The 19,531-nt window shown below is 49.6% G+C and overlaps 1 protein-coding gene across 1 annotated transcript in view; it reads right to left on the bottom strand.

Moving 5' to 3' along the window:
- FARSB (phenylalanyl-tRNA synthetase subunit beta) overlaps positions 1–19,531 on the bottom strand; it is a 334,706-nt gene that overhangs the window by 260,732 nt on the left and 54,443 nt on the right. The window contains exon 7 of the mRNA XM_086943878.1: positions 317–425. Within this exon, the coding sequence (XP_086800004.1) occupies positions 317–425 (109 nt within the window). The remainder of the gene's footprint in view (positions 1–316; positions 426–19,531) is intronic.

Raw genomic sequence — 19,531 nt, 5'->3', positions numbered from 1 at the left:
TTGCAATTAATAGACAGTAAAATATTGCCTTTTTACTAAGTATTGTTTGTTTTATTTCTCCCTCTTCAAAAACGGGTCAGGGATCCAGAACATGCCTAGAGATAGTCACTGTTTATAGATGGTAATGAAGATCCCAAGGTGAAGAAATCATTAGATTGATTTCTTGTGCGTTTCAAGACCTTTCATTAGCCAACACGCTAGTAAATAAATGTGTAGATTGCTGCCTCGATTAAAAGGTGCGGGGATACATGCTACAAGGAACTAGCATTTAATTATTGATTAAAAAAACTAAGAAACAATTGTATCGCAATCTCACCGTTAATGATTGGAGGCATGGAGAGAACCACCCCATTCCTGTCATATATAACCGGATAAACTTCTTTATTTTCAATAATGTGCAAATAATGCTTTAAATTGCTGTCAGTCTAGAAGAAAGGAATATAAAAAAATGGATTAACATTTACACTTAAAGATGCTGCTAAACTTGGGTACTTTCTAAAAATAAAGCTGTTTTGGATAACATCCTCATTGATTAATAAAGTACACATTTCTTAATGAACAAACTCTGCAGTCAATAAAATGCACATACCTTCTTTCAACATGAACGATCACTCATAATATACTGATCAAATGATTTCCAAGTGTGTCTTTTTCATGTTGCTCACGTCAAGAGAAGTCTATGATCATGAGAATTCAATGAAGTGACATTTCTTTATCCAAGACAACTAATCAAGGTTTGCGTCTCAAATCTGTAATAAAAAGGGTACACGAATACCACCATACAATATGCCAGAAACCACATAGTGGAAATATAAAAGTCCAAGTATACAGAGTTCAAGTCACATATACTATTATTGTAGTATTACAAATAGAACAATCCAATTCGGTTTTACCAATACGCTTCATAAAAAAAATAATTGCACGAACTAAAAGCAGGAGCCCCCAATGACTTATCAAAAAAGCCTGTGGCGATGGGGAGGAGCTTAGCGGGCATCCAAGATGGTCGCGTGAGCACAGAGCTCCCCGGACCCTCGCCACGCCTCGCAATTTATCCTGATGATATCCTGATTTCTTGGACAGCTCTTTGAAGATGAACCTCAGCTGAGTCAATAACTATTCTCAGAATTGAAATCGGACATCGTCGACCGAAGTTATTGCACTTTGAACTTTTCTGGCCCACCGGGGGGCTGTGCCGGGGTCTTGGCTACTTGCGGATCCGGGACGGAGTTGAACAACAACGGCAGTGGGGCCTCCCTGGTGGCCGCATCTCTACTTTCGCTCTCGTTTCTGGATCCCCGCATGGTCTGATTGAGAGACCCTTTTGTCCGGCTGGGGACCAGTCCGGCCTTCACTCAGTGTTCGAACCGTCTCCTCATTTCATCCCTTTTGGATTACATCCTGACTTTTTCTTGGTCATACGAGCCAGCTCTTGTGGTTTTGTTGGCGCCCGGATTGTCGGCAGCCATTTTCACCAGGTCGTTTGGGCCCCTCCGGGGGGTAGTTTCCAGTACGGCAGGCAGGGGTGACGCCGAGAGGCGGAAAACCAAGATGTCTCTTCGTGGTGGACCGGTCCAGACAAATGTTATGGATCGGTATACCCAAGCCAAAGGCTCCCCTGGGCTTTCCAATCGTACCCCGATGGACGCCCGAGATGACCCTTCTGCTCCCGCTGAGTTGTCCCTGCAGGACATTATGGGCGCCATCACCGGCATGAGGGAAACCATCGGCCAGCAGTACGAGGCACTGGCTAGCAAAATTGACACTGTTGCCTTGGATGTCACTCTGATCAGGGCCGACCTGTCTAAAACGAACGAAAAGGTCAAATCACTCGATCTGAAGACCTCCAGCCTCACGGCCGATGTGGCGGAACTCCAAACCGAACTAGGAAATCTAAAATCGGTGAATGACCAAATGTTCCATCGGCTGGACGATTATGAGAACAGGGCAAGACGCAATAACATCCGCGTCATTGGGGTTCCAGAAAACCCCGAGACTCACTCGGTGGTTCTCCTGTTCGAGGATCTGATCCTCACCCATCTTGCCCCTTCTGGCTTGAGTAAATTCTTTGCGGTCGAGCGTGCACACAGAGTCCCGGGCGGTCAACCCAAGCCGGGCGCCTCCGAGGCCTATCATTTCGAGACTTTTTCATTTTAGAGACTGTGATGCGATTTTGCAGGCATCGAGAGTGCATGGCCCGGTGCAATTTGAAAACTCCTCAATTAACTTTTTCCCGGACTTCACGGAACTTGTGCAAAGACAAAGGATGGGCTTTCTTGGAGTGAAGCGACGTCTCCGGGACCTGGGCCTCAAGTATGCCATGCTTTTCCCTACCAGGCTTCGAGTGGAATATGAGGAACGGACCTTCTTTTTTGATGGACCGGACAATGTGAGTGACTGGTTGGATTCCCTGCCGGGCCGAGGCGATCGTACGGAGCACCCTGGCGGTGCCGAGGGTGGTGAGCCTACGCATAAGTGACTCTTCGGTCCCTAATTTCTGAACATTGGACTTTGCTCAGCTGGGTACTATCTTTCTTGTTTATGTTGCCCTGTAGTAGTCCACATTTGGGAGGTAGGTGGGGACGGGCCTCTTTCCTCCTCCGGGGTCTTCTTGTAGAATGGGATTGTTAGGGCGACAGGCACACTGAATTTTGTGGTGGCTTTTTAGTCTTCTGCAGGGGTGCAGGGAGGGGGGAGTTGTAACGGGTTTTAGGCGCATTGGTTCTTTCTCTGATTTTGATGTCCTGCTCTTCATGGGGAACCCCATGCAACATGTTTGGGAAGGAGGGGGTAGTGGGCTGAAACTTATATCTTGGAATGTCAATGGTTTGGGTTATCGTATAAAACGGGGTGTTGTTCTGCAATATTTACGACGTTTGACCCCTGATGTGGTGCTCCTGCAGGAGACGCACCTAGTCGGCAATGTGTGTCACGCGATGAATAGATGGGGTTACCGATTGGTTGCACATTCCGGATTCACCACTGGTTCTAGGGGTGTGGGTATTCTGATCCGGTCTTCTCTCCCTCTTGAGATCGATAACGTCACTCTTGACGACAGAGGGCGCTACGCCGCCCTTACTGGTAGGTGGGAGGGTATGACTCTCTCTTTGGTTTCTGTCTATGTACCCCCGGGCCTCCAGACCTCTACTTTCTCAGATGTTGGTCGGCTGATGCTGGGGCTGCCTGATGGTCTCCTCCTTGTGGGCGGGGACTTCAATTCGGTACTTTCCGTCGATTTGGATCGTCACCCCCCCAGGGACCTTCCTGCGTCTCATTCGTGGGTTCCTGGATACCTTTGGTCTGGTGGATTGTTGGAGGCTAATGCATCCGACGTTACGTCACTACACCTTTCACTCCGGCACTCATGGGAGTCTCTCCAGGCTAGACTACTTCCTTATGCCCGCTGTCCAGTCCCCCAACATTGGGGAAATTAGCCACTTGGCCCGCGGTATCTCCGATCATTCTCCTGTTTTGCTTCTCTTTGATATGGGTCTACATACTGCGAGACGGGTCGCCCCTATCAACCCCTGGCATTTGCGCAACCCCAAGACCCGCGCCAGCCTCACGAAGTCACTTGATCACTACTTCCTGGAGAATGAGGGGTCTGTCTCATCCTCGGTGTCCCTGTGGGAAGCATTTAAGGCTGTTATTCGCGGACACGCCCTATCCTTAATAGCAGAGACTAAGAAAGCGAGGGATGGGGAGGTCGAGAGTCTGGAGGTTGAATTGGATTTAGAGGATGACCTGGACACGGGTGTCACCCAGGACAAACTCCACGCCCTTAGCTTGAAACAGTTTGATTATAAATCCCTTGTGACAGAGGCTGCCAAAACTATGTACAGAGAACAGCAAGGCAGATTGTATGACGTTGGTGACAAGGCGGGTAAGCTGCTTGCATGGCTCGATAAGAAGGAGAGAGCGAATTGTGTTGTCCCTGTGATTCATAATCCTGATGGTGTGGATGTGACTGACCCTGGTGAGATTGTGGAATGTTTTGCTGACTATTTTCGTGTGGTCTACTCCCCGGTGTCCGACATGGATGAGGATGACTCTCCTTTTTTGTTGAGGGACATCGCGCTGCCCTGCCTGTCTGAAGAGGATCGGGAGAGCATGGAGGCATCGTTGTCGGTCGATGAGATAGCGATCGCTATTCGTTCCCTCCGTTCCGGCAAAGCCATGGGGCCAAACGGCCTGCCCATTGAATTATATAAACTTAGCCCGGACAAGGTCGCACCATATCTTCGTGATATGTTCACGGAGTCGCGTGATCTTGGCTTTCTCCCTATTGATCAGCGCCTGGCCACTATAGTGGTAATTCCTAAGGAGGGCAAACCTCGGGACCGTTGTGCCTCATACAGGCCCATCTCCTTACTAAACGCTGAGCCTAAAATTCTCGCTAAGGTTCTTGCCAACCGCCTCATCACTGTTATTTGTGACCTGATCCATCCGGATCAATCTGGCTTTATCCCGCACCGGAACACTGCTTTAAACCTGCGTCGCCTTCACGGCGTTCTCGCGAGGGTGGCGATTCTGTCCGAACCGGCCATCTTGGCTTCATTAGACGCCACGATGGCCTTTGATACGATAGAGTGGCCGTACCTCTGGGCCACTCTTGAAAAGTTTGGCTTCGGTGCGGGATTCATTAGTTGGGTGAGGATTTTATATGCGGACCGGCTGGCTCAGGTGGTTGTTAATGGAAGGGTTTCCCAGTCCTTCGCTCTTGAAAGGGGCACTAGACAGGGTTGTCCGCTGTCCCCCCTGCTCTTTGCTCTGGCCCTGGAGCCGCTAGCGGCCTGGCTCAGATGGGAACCCTCGATAAAGGGCATTCGTTGGACCCCTGACTTTGAAGACCGCTGTCCCCACTTGGTCGAGCGGCGCTGTTTAAAATGATGTCCTTACCCCGATTTCTCTACGCACTCCAGAACTCCTTTGACATTATTCCAGCTAGCTATTTTCGGGAGGTGGAGGGACTACAGCGGAGACTTGTTTGGGACGGTCGAGCGCGCATTGCTCTCTCAAAACTCACCCTCCCCTGGTATGACGGGGGTATCGCACTCCCAGACATCAGGAGGTATTATTTGGCCTACCTGCTGTCCGCCATTAACCGTGCTACATACGCACCTGGGCCGAATCCAGTGTATGCCATGGATAAATACCTGTTGCCCGGTGGCGACTTTAACAGAGCACTCTACTCTCGGACGACAGGGAGGAACCTCACGCGACCCACTAAAATTGCAGTGCGTGTATGGATTGGTGCAAATATGGCAATGGGGTGGAATGATCGATTGACGCAAGCGACCCCTTTGTTTGCTTCGGAATGATTGGGATGCCTCTGGACGGCGTAAGGTTTTGAGAACTGGGACACAATTGGACTTAGTAGAGTGGGTGATCTTTGGGTTAAAGGTGCGGTGAAATCGTTTGCGGAGCTTCAGAGTGAATATGAGTTGAGTGAGCGAGAGTTCTTCAGGTATGCACAGGTGCGTCATGCTTTACTGTCAGTCTTCGCTGCCGGTACCATGGTCCCCGAATCCTCCGCGCTTGAGGACCATATACTTGATGGTTATCTGCCCGATAGTACGATTTCCTTGATCTATAAAAAGTTGATCAACAATCGGGCAGATCTCCTTGTGCGTCTCAGGGAGACCTGGACTGGGGACGGGTTTGAGTTGGACGACGAAGACTGGCAGTCTGCACTATCCTCTCCTAAAGAGGTTGCTATTCCGGCCCGTCTCCGCCTTGTCCAGCTTAAAATTCTTCACCGAGTGTATGTCACTGGTCCTCGTTTGGTTGCCATGGGTTTTTCGTTGGATGGGTTGTGTAGGCGCGGTTGTGGAATGAGTGCCACTTTCCTTCACACCCTCTGGGAGTGACGAGAGGTCGCTGCGTATTGGCGCCGCGTGCACGCTGTGATGGAATGGATCACTGGGGTCGCTCTGTTGCCTGAGGCTCGAAGATGTTTGTTGAATGTGTGGGAGCCAAATGACTACAACGTTGCCCAGACCCGGTGGGCGGCACTTGGGAACATGATTGCCAAAAGGGACATCACACAGATTTGGGGTTCCCAACGGCCTCCCACCGTGTCGTCGTGGAAGGAGAACATGGATTGGTGCATGTTCAGGGAGAAGACGGTATATTTGGCTAGGGGCAAGCCTGGGGCGTGAATTTGGGGCCAGTGGAACCCGTACCGAGGAAACATCTGTACACCCCCCCTCATAGATGTCCCAGACGTTTCTCTGTCCCCCTGACCTCTGAGGTTCCCCGATTACCATATTCCTTACCCGATTGTCCTGACTTCCCCACTGACTCCCCCCCATTGGTTCTCTCCAACGTCCTTCTGATTCCCTATCCGCTATGGTAGGTCCCCAGTGTCTGAGCTCGACTTCTTATATAATATTTTTCGCATTGAGTTGTTTATTCTTTTTTTTTTCCCTTGGTTTCTTTACAAAAACTTTAAAACAATTTGTATCTTGTATACATTATGTGTTGCCGAAGGTGTATCCTGTACCTCTGCTGGACCTATCGAGGTCAGCTGCTGCCTTATTCACTGCATATTTACTTTACAAACACTAGCGGCCAGCCCCTGTGGTTGTAGGCCCATCTCTGTAACTCTTCTGTTTTGCACAATAAAGTTTTTATTAAAAAAAAAGCCTGTGGCAGCAGAAGCTGTTAACGACATCTCGCTGCACAACTATTCTCGCTACAAATTTGTTTTCTTTAAGACAGGACAAAAAGTTACATTCTGCCAGCAATAACAAACAGTGCTGTGTTATCTATTTTTCTGTGACTGAAGTGATCCATGGCATTGCAGATGATTCAGTTATTTTGCAGATATGTTGGACAACCAGCTCTCTGTTTTACTTCACTGGGAAAACATCTCAAAAATCTCATAATAAAGAAAATCAGTTTGCAAGAAAAGAAAAGATTATTTTTAAAGGATTTAAACAAAAAATAAAAAGTGCATATTTGATTGTAAACCATGTATTTTGAGAAAGTGATATGCTGAGGTTTGTAAACAAAAACAAAAGGATTGAAAATCTCAAACAAATTCAAACTTCTATATGAATGATAATTTATACAGGGTTGGTCTAGATTTATAGCTTTTAGTATTTTCTTTTGAGTCGGTGGGTAGTTACTTCTGTGACTGTTCCTTTATTAATCATACAGAGACATTTTATTATGGCAAAGCTTTTCCTGACACTGCTGGTAGCAACCCCGTCTTACTGGAGTTAAGAGTGTGCATGGAGTGTAAATGCCTGCAGCAATAGGTTGTAGCTGTTTAAGGAAAGGGGTTTAAAGAGAAAAGCTGGGCAAAGTATAGTGTATAACACCCCCAGCTCACAGAATGTGTTAAACCCTCTTGGGCTTTAAATGTTAGCAATCTTTTATGATTTAATTTAGCCTTACTGACAAGCGGTTCACGTTGCCTTTTCGGATATGTTGGTTAATAAACCTTTTAATGAAAAAAATGGTCTGGTCTGGAGTGTGTATTTAATGTCTAAAAAATGTATTTTTACGGGCACACACCTCCACATTCTAAATTCTTGGCAGTAAGGTTTGGCCAGCTAGGCGGAGGGTTCGATAGCTCCCTGTCACAAACATCAATCAACATTTGGGCTGCTGTTTTGAGGCCATAAGTTAATAGTGTTGGTCTTTCCAAAGTGTTCCAAATTATTTTTATCAAATGGCATTTAAGTATTGAACTTTGATCACCAGGAGGAGATCATAAAAGTGAAAATCTTGAATGCCTGTTCTAAGCTGGTTAGGCCCTAGAAAGTGCCACTCCCCCCAGATTTGTTCTGGACAATGAAAACCATAAAATTTGAATTTCTGCAGATTTTTTGGAACCTTTTCCATAACACGCATCAGCAATATTTCATACTGCAGCCCTTTCAAGTGTGGGTGGATCATGATTTTGTGGAGATGTTGGCAATTTTGTAACATTCTACAGGGTGTTCTATTTAAATTGTGTTCATTATCCATCTGTCCTAGGTAACACAGCTGTTTGATCCAACATCCAGGTTGCCACTGCTATGACAAAAATAGTGGCAGGCGGGATGGAAAAGTCATGCCCTCCTACCATGCTATTCTATATTACACCTGGTCATTCAGTTGCGTCATGTGGTAGATCTGGATACTTTCTATCTTGGCTGACAACATTGGCAGGAACAGCCTTTTTTCTACATATTTTGCTAGGATGTAGATACTTTAAAAGAGCAAAAAGATATAGATAGTGAATGAGAGTGAATCAGACTACCCTAAATACACTTGACTTCAAGTCGATGTTACGGATACTTTCTTTGAAACTATGGCACTGATCTCATTGCTCAGTTATCAATTTTTCACACACTTGAGAGCTTCTGAGAAGTGAATTGCCACCAAATAGCAGGTCGATATTTGACCTTGCACCTTAAGGTGAATTGGTGGCTCCGTCGACTAACTGATATACTGGGATTTGCTTTTGACCTGATCCTCACACGTTCGAATCCCAGCACATCAAACTCAACCTTTCATCTGCCCAAAGTTAATAAGATAAGGATTACTGATTTGGGTAACAATCAAAACTTCCACTACTTAGGCCCAAGATTAATAAGGGTTATACATTATGTCTGAAACCAGCTGTCTGGATTGAGTACTGCCACACTGGGCAGTTTCTTTTATAGCTGCAGTTGGTTAAGTCTATGCAAATTAATTTGCCAATTGTGGCTTCAGGTTTAGCTCACACTCTTTCAAGCCTGCCTTAGTCTCTAATCGCCAATCTTTTACTATCAAGTTAATTAACGTAACAATATCAATCAATCAATCAATGATATCATTTGTAAAGCGCACTACTCACCCGTGAGGGTCTCAAGGCACTGGGGTGGGGAATGCTGCTACTGCTCGAAAAGCCAGGTCTTGAGGAGTTTTCTGAAGGTCAGCAGGTCTTGGGTCTGCCGTAGGTGGATGGGGAGGGTGTTCCAGGTCTTTTCGGCGGGGTGGGAGATCGATTTGCCACCTGAGGTTGTTCTTCGGAAGCGGGGGACTGAAGCGAGGGCGGGGGCGAGGTCGGCGGAGCGGAGCTGGCGGGTGGGGGTGTAGAAGCTGAGTCGTCTGTTGAGGTACGTTGGTCCGGTGTTGTGGAGTGCCTTGTGTGCGTGGGTGAGGAGCTTGAAGTTTATCCGCTTGTTAACCGGGAGCCAGTGACGGTCTCTCAGGTGGGGTGTGATGTGGCTGTGACGAGGGATGTCGAGGATCAGGCGTGCAGAGGCTTTTTGGATGCGTTGGATCCGTCTCATGAGTTTGGCCGAGGCTCCTGCGTAGAGGGCGTTTCCATAGTCTAGCCTACTGCTGACAAGGTCCTGGGTGACTGTTCTTCCTGTTTCAGTGGGGATCCACTTGTAGATCCTACGGAGCATGCGGAGGGTGTTGAAGCAGGAGGAGGAGACAGCGTTGACCTGTTTAGTCATGGAGAGGGTGGATTCGAGGATGACCCCTAGGTTGCGTGCGTGGTCGGTGGGTGTTGGAGCGGTTCCCAATGCAGTCAGCCACCTGGAGTCGTCCCAGCTGAAGGGTTGGATCCAAGGATGAGGACCTCCGCCTTGTCAGAGTTCAGCTTCAGTCGGCTGTTCCTCATCCATTCAGCAACGGCCTTCATTCCTTCAGCTGGGTGTCATCGGCGTCGGAGAGGATGTTGAGGTCATGCCGATGGGAGACGTGGGCGAGCGGTGCCATGTAGATGTTAAACAGAGTTGGGCTGAGGGATGAGCCCTGGGGTACGCCGCAGATGATCTTGGTGGCTTTGGAGCGGAAGGGGGGGAAGGCGGCCGCTCTGTGTTCTGCCGGAGAGGAAGGAGGTGGTCCAGTCCAGGGCCTTCTCTTGGATCCCAGCGTTGTGGAGGCGTGTTCGTAGTGTGTGGTGACAGACCGTGTCGAAGGCGGCTGACAGGTCCAGGAGGATGAGGGTCGCCGTTTCTCCGTTGTCCAGCAGGGACTTGATGTCATCGGTGGCGGCAATGAGGGCAGTCTCGGTGCTGTGGTTGCTGCTGAACCCGGACTGGGAAGGGTCCAGGATGTTGTTCTCCTCGAGGTAGCGGGTCAGTTGTTCGTTGACAGTCTTCTCAATGACCTTTGCCGGGACCGGGAGCAGGGAGATGGGCCGGAAGTTCTTGAGGTCCTTGGGGTCCGCCTTGGGTTTCTTGAGCAAGGCGTTGATCTTGGCATGCTTCCCGCTCTCCAGGAAGGTTGCTGTCTCGAAGGAGGTATTGATGACTTTCCGGAGATGGGGTGCGATGGATGTGCTGGCTTTGTTGAAGATGTGGTGTGGCATGGATCTGACGGAGATCCGGAGTGGATGGTGTTCATGATTTTGATGGTGTCATCGTCGTTGATGTTGGTCCAGTGGAGCAGGCGGTTGGTGCGGATGGTGGTCGAGGGGGCTGAGGTCTCAGTGGTTGTTGGGGCGGTCGTGGCGTTGAAACGGTCGTGGATGTCTGTGATCTTGCGGTGAAAGAAGGTGGCCAGGTGGAAGTAGGTGGCCAGCGAGTCAGGTCATAGCTGCCAATGATCACTATGGCATTAGCTGCCTTTACGAGTGTCTTCAGAAAGTTGTTCTAGGGGACCGCATGTTTTCAGAGGTAGCTGGCTGCAAGACAGGTCGTAGGTTTGCCGAAGCTGGAGACAGGCCGGTAAGGCTGGGGTCAAGGCAGTCGTCTTCTTCGGTTTTCTCTACAAGGATGTCTTCTTTCTTCTTAGGTCGTCGCAGATCCAGGTATGGGGGAGCCACCTAAATAATAGATTTAGGGGTGTTTTCGGAGCAGTACGTAGGGGCAATGGGCACCTTATCTGGGGTGACTACACCATCTATTATGCCACCCTCTTGCGGGAGGGGGCATAGGCCTAGCCTTGATTGGAGGGGTCTCTCCCATCTTCAAGATGGCACGGATAGAGATGTGCTTCACCTCGCATCCCCCACTTTAGGGGTGAAGTTGGCAGAGGTGGGACACCTCCTATTCTTTTAAGTTTTCCCGCTGGTTTTCCTGCCTAAAGTGGGGGTGTAAACCGGGGCTGCCATCTGCTGCTAGCAGCAGAGGCTGGGGGTCGAAATACAAAGGCGAGCAGGCCTTTGAAGCTTCCCCTTTCGAGCACTGGCCTATCCTGGGGGAGGAGGTAGGACACCTCAGCCCATGATGTGCATTGTTTCTGGTCCCAGAGAGCAGGGGCTCTCCACCCAGATGCCCAGAAACATGTTTGGTGGTAGCTGGCTGGCTACAGCCGGTCAGAGACCACACCAGGGTTGGTAGGTTTTCAGGGGGCATCTCTGAGGTGCCATCTGAATACTTGGTACAATAAATCTCACACTGGCATCATTGCAGATTTATCGAGAGAAGTAGTTAGGTAACAAACACTTTTGTGTTCAGCAAAGCTATCATGGTGGAGTGGAATTCAATATGTCAAGTTTCCTGCCCATCTGCTCTCTATGGCTACATTGGCACTTGCAATATTAAGGAATGGATCCTAATATTCTAGGGACATTTCTGCGGAAGCAGATCTACCCTCACCTGTGGTATACTGCGCCCTGCCTTAGGGCTGTGAGGCCTGCTAGAGAGATGGCTTTCCTAAACTTTCAAGCAGTGCAGCCTTGCATGGCACTCAGGCAGGATGTTATGTCAACTTTGTTGTTTTCAGGGCGTGGCCGAGCCGTGGACGGCGATGGTTGCACGGAGTGGACTCTCTCCTGGTTGACGCGACATTCTGACAGTTCCCCGCTCTCCAAAGCAGCCAAAAATCATTTTGCAGCCTTGAGTTGGTGCCTACAACGCTCTGGCATAACCATCTGCCGTGCGAGGCCCCGGTGCGCTGCGGAAGGAGCAGAATAGCCCGACAACGTTTCTGAGCGTGGCTCAAGATGGCGGCGAGGCGGTGGCTGAGAGGGAGAGAAGCAGAGAGGGAGTGATCGAGCAGCGCTGAACCAGACTTGTGGCGGTGTGGTAAGTCGCGGGTTGAGCCCCGGGCGCTACGCGGCCGCACATTTGTTCAGCGAGGGGCTCCCCCCATGTGGGAAGTCCGTTTGACCTCCCGCGGGGCCCTACTCAGCGAGCCTGGCGGAGGCCCGCACCGGTGCCAGTGGGAGCAGGGCCTACTTGCATGCCCAGACTCCGGCCTTGCTCCAGGCCTTGGCAGTTCTTTACAGGACGGCGCTTCGGAGGGTGCCATTCTCAAAGTGTGCTGGACCCGGGGCTGACCAGCGCCCCCCCCCCCCCCCCCCCCCCCCCCCTCGGGCGTGCGCCGCAAATGTAAACCCTCTTCCCTGCCACAAAGAAGCAGATTTGGCCACACAGCGACCGCAGCTTAAGGGGAGGTCGCAACCATCTTGGACACAGTAAAAGCGGTTAATTTCATCCGCGACAGGTGATGACCCGGGCCCCGCATTTTACTGCCTACCTCCTCCGCAAACGACCTGGAGCTCCCGCCAACGCCTGCATCGCCTCGCAACCTTCACTAGGCACGGCCCAGATCCACCCACCAGGCAGGCGCTCAGAAAGGGGCAGATCTGCTCACCTACCGCGCACTCAGTTATTCAGTACCTCGACCCCCTGCACCCTTCCTGGATCAATGCCAGAGGCCTTTCCCACGGTCCTTTCAACCACTCTCCTGCACTACAGCTGCATGGGCAGCAGGGATCCTGAACAGCAATTACTCCCTTTCGAGAAAATCGCAGAGACCACCACTGACCCTTCCAGTGACATGGCGGTAGGCGGTCAGCCCTCCAATATCCCCGAGGACTCCTCTGTCCAATTAGGCCCATTGCTACAGGAAATGAGGGCGGGTTTCAAAGCCCTGGACGTGCGCTTTGACACGCTGGATAAGCACATTGTGGACCTCGGCTCGAAGATCACGATGCATGACAGACGCCTAGACGTCGGGGAATCCCGCACCTCGGACCTAGAGGATGGGATGGCGTAATCCTTAAAAAGACTTAACCGCATGGACCAAATTCTCAAGGAAGTCGCAATAAAAAAATGAGGATTTGGAGGCGCGCAGTCGCCGAAATAACATTCGCATTTTGGGGGTGCCCGAATCTACAGCTGCGGGGCGTATGGACACTCTAGTAGAGACTATCTTGATTGATATATTCGACAGGGAGGCCTTCACCCGGGGGTTTGTGGTAGAACGCGCTTACAGATCGCTGGGCCCCAAGACCCAACCCAGGGTGCCCACCTAGGGTCATCATCGCTCGAGTGATGAATTTCCGAGACAGAGACACTGAGCTGCGACTGGCACGGGAGCGTGGCGAAATGCTGTGGCAGGGCTCCAAATTGTCTCTGTACCCAGACTTTACAGTAATGGTTCAAGAAGCCAGGAGGAAATACTTAGGGGTAAAAGCGACACTTCGGAACTTAGGGCTGAAATATGGGATGCTGTACCCGGCTAGATTACGGGTGGAGGTCCGTGGTCGAGCACGTGTCTTCGAGAACCCCACAGAGGTGCAGGAGTTTTGCCATACTTCTAAACACAGCAACAGGCCATCTTCCGAAAAAGACAGACTTTCTCTTCCGCACAGTGGGTCCGATGCGAGCATGGACTTGTTCTCTGGCTCGGGTACTGGATGATTGCTTTGCTGTGCTCTTTGCAGAGATAGACCGCACATTTGAGTGTTCATTGTTTTTGTGGGTAACTGGTTTATTGTGGGTAACTGGTTTATTGTGCATTATATATTTCACTATGTCGCTGTGCCGTTGGAGGGTGATCGCCCCCCCCCCCTCTGGTGTTCACCTTGTAGAATCTTAGAAGTTAACAGGATGTACCTTAATTGTTGGTTTTTCGACTTGCTAAGCTCATTCATGGTACAATGCGATGGTTGGTTCAAGTGGGTATTGCCTCCCCGATTGGGCGGGCAGGCTGGGTGGGGGTGGTGGGTGGGGACTGTTTCTTATTGCTTTGCACTGGATCTAACGCAGATATGAGCATGGTTGCGCCTCACAGACATGCACGTCTACTACTCATCATCTTTCACCCGAACAGTACACCATGGCACAGATAGGCCATAACTCGGGCGTTACACTGGCCACTTGGAATGTCCAGGGTTTGAATGACACCCGTAAACGAAGACAAGTAATCCATTATTTGCTAAGGCATAGAGTCGATGTGGGTTTTAGGTCTCTCTAGAGACAGCGCATGCGCTGCTCTTGTGAGACATTTAGTAGCTGCTTCAAAAAGCGCTACCTTGCCGGCCACCAGCTTGCTAGAACGCGCACAAGCGCGCACAATGTGCACGGCACTTTACCGGTCGTGTGCGTGCGCACTACTCGGGTCACCACTCGCATTTTTGTATTCTATTTTGCAGCCGCTGCGCGGCCAATGCTGGTTGTCTGTTCTTTTAAACTCCAGACTGAGCACCTTGGCTCAGACAGGAGACACGTGGAGCGCACATTTCTGCAGCAATTTGCCAATATCTGCAGCGTCATGCTTAAAAAGCTAGCCAAGACCTCGGTCTCCTCAATTGTGTGGGGTTGTAGCCTTCTCTGGGTGTGTGAAATGCTCCCTTAGAGAGCGAACACCTGTCCGCAATTACATCTTCTCATATGCAAGCCCGCTTTCTTCCAATAGTGTGCATCTTCGAAAATGCAAGTCCCCGCTTTCCTCCAATTGTGTGAATCGTCCCATATGCAAGTCCCCGCTTTCCTCCAATACTTTGCATCTTCCGATGTGCAAGTCCCTCTTTCCTCCAATAGTGTGCTCTAGTAAACAGACTAGGGCGGCCAGCATTGCTGATATAAAGTGGAACTTAAAATAAAAGATAACGAGTCTTAAAATGGCGTGCTGCTTCGAGTTATCATGCTTTTGCGGCAAGTTCTTGTGTGCTGTGCCTCTCACCAGCTGCCGCGAGGGATACTCCATTTTGCGAGCTGACGTGCAGATTATAGTGTTTCATCCCTGCAGTTTGACGAGTCCCATTATCGTCCCATTTTCTCCCGGCTGGAAGCTGAGGCTCTAAGTGGTTTACTCAAGGTCGACAAGAGAGTTAGAGTTTCAGCTAGTGCAGTCATAGGTTTTCTCTTTTTGTAGCCCACGCACGCTGCATACATAAAACAGTATTGTATAGCAGAACAGCTATTTACAGCTTCTGATTGGTCGAGAACCTCAGGGTTACTGTCTTTGTAGAACACCACTGCGTCACTAGTTTCTCAAAGAATATCTTGAGTCATTTTATGGATCTCTCTTGGAAGAGACAATCCGGAAAAAAACAATGCACTGGATGTGGCCAGAAGTGATTTCCGGTGGCTTAGACTTATCAAAGCATTCTATATATAAGCCTTGTGTTTTCCTGAGTGTGATGCTCGCTCGAAGTGCAGTGGTATGCCCCGATACTGTACTTAAGCCATATCCCTGACAAGGCCTGGAACGTAACCCTTTTCGTTTGCTTGTGTTTCACTTCAGAGGAGGTACTTGCCTGGACGGTTGTTTGGACTTTTCCTTTTGGAGCAGGGTATAGGCTGATTTGCACATGCCTGATGTGTGTATATAGCCAGTGCTGGAAATTGAAAAATAGAAGTGCAGGTACCCTATACCAGAGCCCCAGCTTGTTTCTGAGAAGTGTCAATACTCTCCGAAAAAACATATTACGTCACTCTTGAAAGGTGAAGATACTCCCACTCAAAAGAAACAAGCATTGGCATAGCCAATAGGTGTGGCTTTTGGGACCTTATAAGTATTTAGTTATGCAGCACAATATCCTTGGTGCAATACCATCAACTGTTGCATGGCTAAAAACGTATACGGTCCCAAAAGCGAGACCTATTGGCTATGCCAATGCTTGTTTTACAGGAGACCCATCTCCCCCCTAGTGACCCAGCCTGTTTTGCTGCTAATTGGGGGCCTCATAGATATTTTGCCAATCACAGCAATTATGCTAAGGGCACGGCCGTACTCATTCATAAACGCATCCATTTTCACTACCATTCCTCAGTATGTGATCCCAAGGGCAGATTTGTGATAGTGGTGGGCACGCTAATGAGGTACAAAAGGGGGTGGTGATGGACGGAGCATCTGAATCAATCAAACACTCACACCCAGTAAAAAGATCTGGGTTTAATCCATCACCGTTCATTAGCCCACTCTGCCACCCCAGTTCAGACATGGCTATATGCAAATCAGTCTGACCCTGTGCCTCATGGGAACAGTCCAGCCCGAACTGCCAAGCCAGGTCTTCCCTGGACCGGAAACAAGCTTCCGAGGACCGTTTTCTGGCATTCCAGCCGTCTTCAGCCCGGCTTGCTTGAATCCAGTGGCAAAGTGAGCAAGGGACTCACGTCTGAGCATACCCTGCCACACTTATGGCGGTCAAAAGCGGTACAAAAGGGGGTGGTGATGGACGGAGCATCTGAATCAATCAAACACTCACACCCAGTCAAAAGATCTGCTAATGAGCCACAGGATGGCGTTAGTTTGCGTCTATATCCCCAATATAGACTCCCCTGATTTTTACTACTCGTTGCTTTCTAAACTAATGCAGGTCGGCCCGAGCCTCTGCTGAAAGGGGGCGAAATCAACATCGCTCTTGACCTTCCCGTCAACAGCACTTCGACTGCACCAGATCCCAAACCCAGAACGCGCAGGGCATTGAGGTCCTTATGTGAACAGCTCTCCCTGATAGACTTTGGCCATACCCGCGACACAACACGTATACCCACTACGCCAGCCCCCACGACACATGGACATGGATTGACTATTGGCTTGCTACTCCCGAGATCTCCAACTGGTTCCATGGCCTTCAGACCCGGTGAAGGGGGTCCCAGGGGACCCTCTTCAGCTCCCAGGCCCTAGCTAGCCAGGGTACCATTACTAGGGACTTGCAGGGTGCTGAAGTACTACTTGTGGGTATGTTTTGGACAAGAAGAATTGGCACAGGGTCCTGGTTGGCAGGGAACAGGTGCACTACAATTGAAACCACATCAAAACCAGGCACACAGTGGGGCTAACCATGCAAAAAGAGTCACTTTCTCACATTTTCAGATACGTTCCTTCCCCTGACATGCATTTTCAAATGGTTCTCAGAGTTGATTTGAAGCCGAAGGGCAACATCTTGTATCGGTAATGGTTGGTGCCCACAAAAAATGTAAAAAGGCAAATGCTTCAGTGCTATTGGAATACAAATCTAAGCATACTGAATATCTATGACATACATACAAACCCATTGATTGAGTCCAAAATACAACTGTTACATGACAAGCATCCTGAGCTTTACTTTTCATATTCATTTTTCACATCCAAATGCAGAATTGGCCCAACTTCTTGCATAGGTCGTTTCTTTCGAAACAGAGTGAAACTGAAATTAATACATTTTCTGTTTTTTGGAGTTAGTGACACTATCCTCAGTTTGTTTCAGCAGATGTATGACCTCTTGTTGAAGGCTTTCTTAATAGCATCGAGACATCTTGGGAAGCATTGCAGCCGGAGAGGCATTGACACTTGAAAGGATATTCATGCTGTACCGTATTCAGCACTCATCTTTCTTTTGTGGTTCTATGCCACTCTTCCAGACTCGTGATGATTTCCCCAGAGTGTAGAGTGTGGCTGTGGAGGGCGAGAAAAAGAAGAGTCACTGCTTGCCCCCAGCTAGAGCATTTCCTGAAGCCACGGATGCTTGCTGACCTCTTCTTCCCCTAAATGGGGTGCCTTCTATGTTAGGATTGCCTTTACTGTGGATGATGTTGTGACTACTTGTGGGTTTGAACCTTCTGGTGAAAATACCAACATTATTCTTTCTTCCGACTCCCATGGGCTTTAATACGTCCCCACCAGATTTCATCCATTGGTTTCAAATAGTTTTCCAAAGTAATTGCTGTAGGAAAGTAGGATCTGCTTTTATGGTTACCCCCACTTTTTGCCTGGTGCTATGCTGTTTCTGACTAGACTGACTGGGATACTGCTAATCAGGACCCCAGTCTCTCTGCTTTCTCCCCTAAATTGTTATGGTAAGTACTTCGGTACATCCCAGATTGGATACTGGGGTACCCAGGGGTCACTCATAGATTGCATGTATTATGCCACCTATGGGAGACCATTCAAACTGTCACTACAGGCCTGCCATTGCAGCATGCGTAAGCTGGTGCTAACACCACTTAAGACAGATATAGGTTCTCTATATCTAGGATCACTGCACTTAAAACCTAGAAGCCACCCATACAGCAGGCCTTTTCGATCCTAAAGGCAGAGTGCTTGGTTCTAAGTGCTCGGGTGTCTCTGCATGAGCAGCACACCCCTACAGCCTTCGAAGTCCATTCTCGCGGGCTGTAAGTGAGACAGCCATATAACATATAGAGGGGCACAGCGTCATTACGCGATGGCCATCTTGAAACTGGCTGTAATGAATCCTGTTGTGTTTGGATAAAACATGTTGGAATCATACGCCCACACCGGTGTGGGGGTATGATTCCAAGCACTGTAAAGGCCCTCAGTTAGGCCCTTAGTGCTCCCGGTGCCAGTCTTCTAGACCCAAACAGCACAACATAGCTGCTGCCGACCAGAGACATGATTCTGCCCTCCTACTACCGAGCCAAGATTGAGCAGTGGAAGGCAGAACAATTGATATCCTCTCACAGGGAGGTGTGATCACCTCCCAGACAGGGTTTAGTGTATTGGGGCCGGGTGGGAGCGCTTGCCAGCGCCACTCAGTCTGCTTGAAGATCACAATTGGTGCCCTCCTTGCCTAGTCCAGTTCAAACCAGCTCAGGGATCTGTTGGCTCCCGCAGTGGCGTGAAACTATACAAAGGGCATGGGAGTAACCTCACAAAATGTCCAACCGCTCCCCTGGCAGGGAACCCTGATTCGTCCCAACCCTTTCCTTTCCTTGGACCTTAAGTAAGGATTTACCTGAGGGTGGGTCCCAAGATTCGTCGTGGAACATGATTCAATTCAGACAACACTTCAACTTCGACCGTCTGGGCACTCTGGACATTACTGGGATTCGCTCTGGGCATGAAGGATGCAACCGGCAAGACTCCTGTTGCTCCTGATCTCTTCGCCCTGCTCATCTGCTGCAACATTCATGCCTGTGCTCCATACAGGAAACCTTCCAAGGCCTGTGGGCATCCAAGACACCTGAAGGAATCTCCCTTAAAGTGAAGGAGTCCCTTCCCTGCATCTGCAGGCACCGCAACTAAGCAGACTGGTCTGCTGATCCCGGGCACCCATGGACTCCAAAAGTCTCAGCAAGACAAGTGGTGGTTCTTCACATCCCTCAAAGCCTGCTCTGTCCTCTCACCAATTTTGAGGCCAGTATACCTCGTTGGAGCCGCAGGAACCGAATCTTTGTGAACCGCATCGACTTGCCATTGCAAAGGCTTGTAAGCTTTCTTCCATCAAGATCTTGGGGCTCCAAGCAGCCCCAAATTCAAGCATCTCCAGTGGCCAGAATCTTTGACCACACTGCATCGCTTGCACCATGGGCCTGCTTATTTGGTGAGCTGCTCGAGGTCCTCTTGCAACTCCAGTGCCTCCGGCCTATCGGTCCTGTTGAGGGTCACCTTTGAATTCTTTGGGTTCCCCCGATTGCTC

This window comes from Lissotriton vulgaris, chromosome 11 (assembly GCF_964263255.1).
Source record: "Lissotriton vulgaris chromosome 11, aLisVul1.2, whole genome shotgun sequence".
NCBI classification, from domain to species: Eukaryota; Metazoa; Chordata; class Amphibia; order Caudata; family Salamandridae; genus Lissotriton; species Lissotriton vulgaris.
The sequence above is the reverse complement of the archived record's forward strand: the minus strand, read 5'-3'. Positions and strand labels throughout refer to the sequence as shown.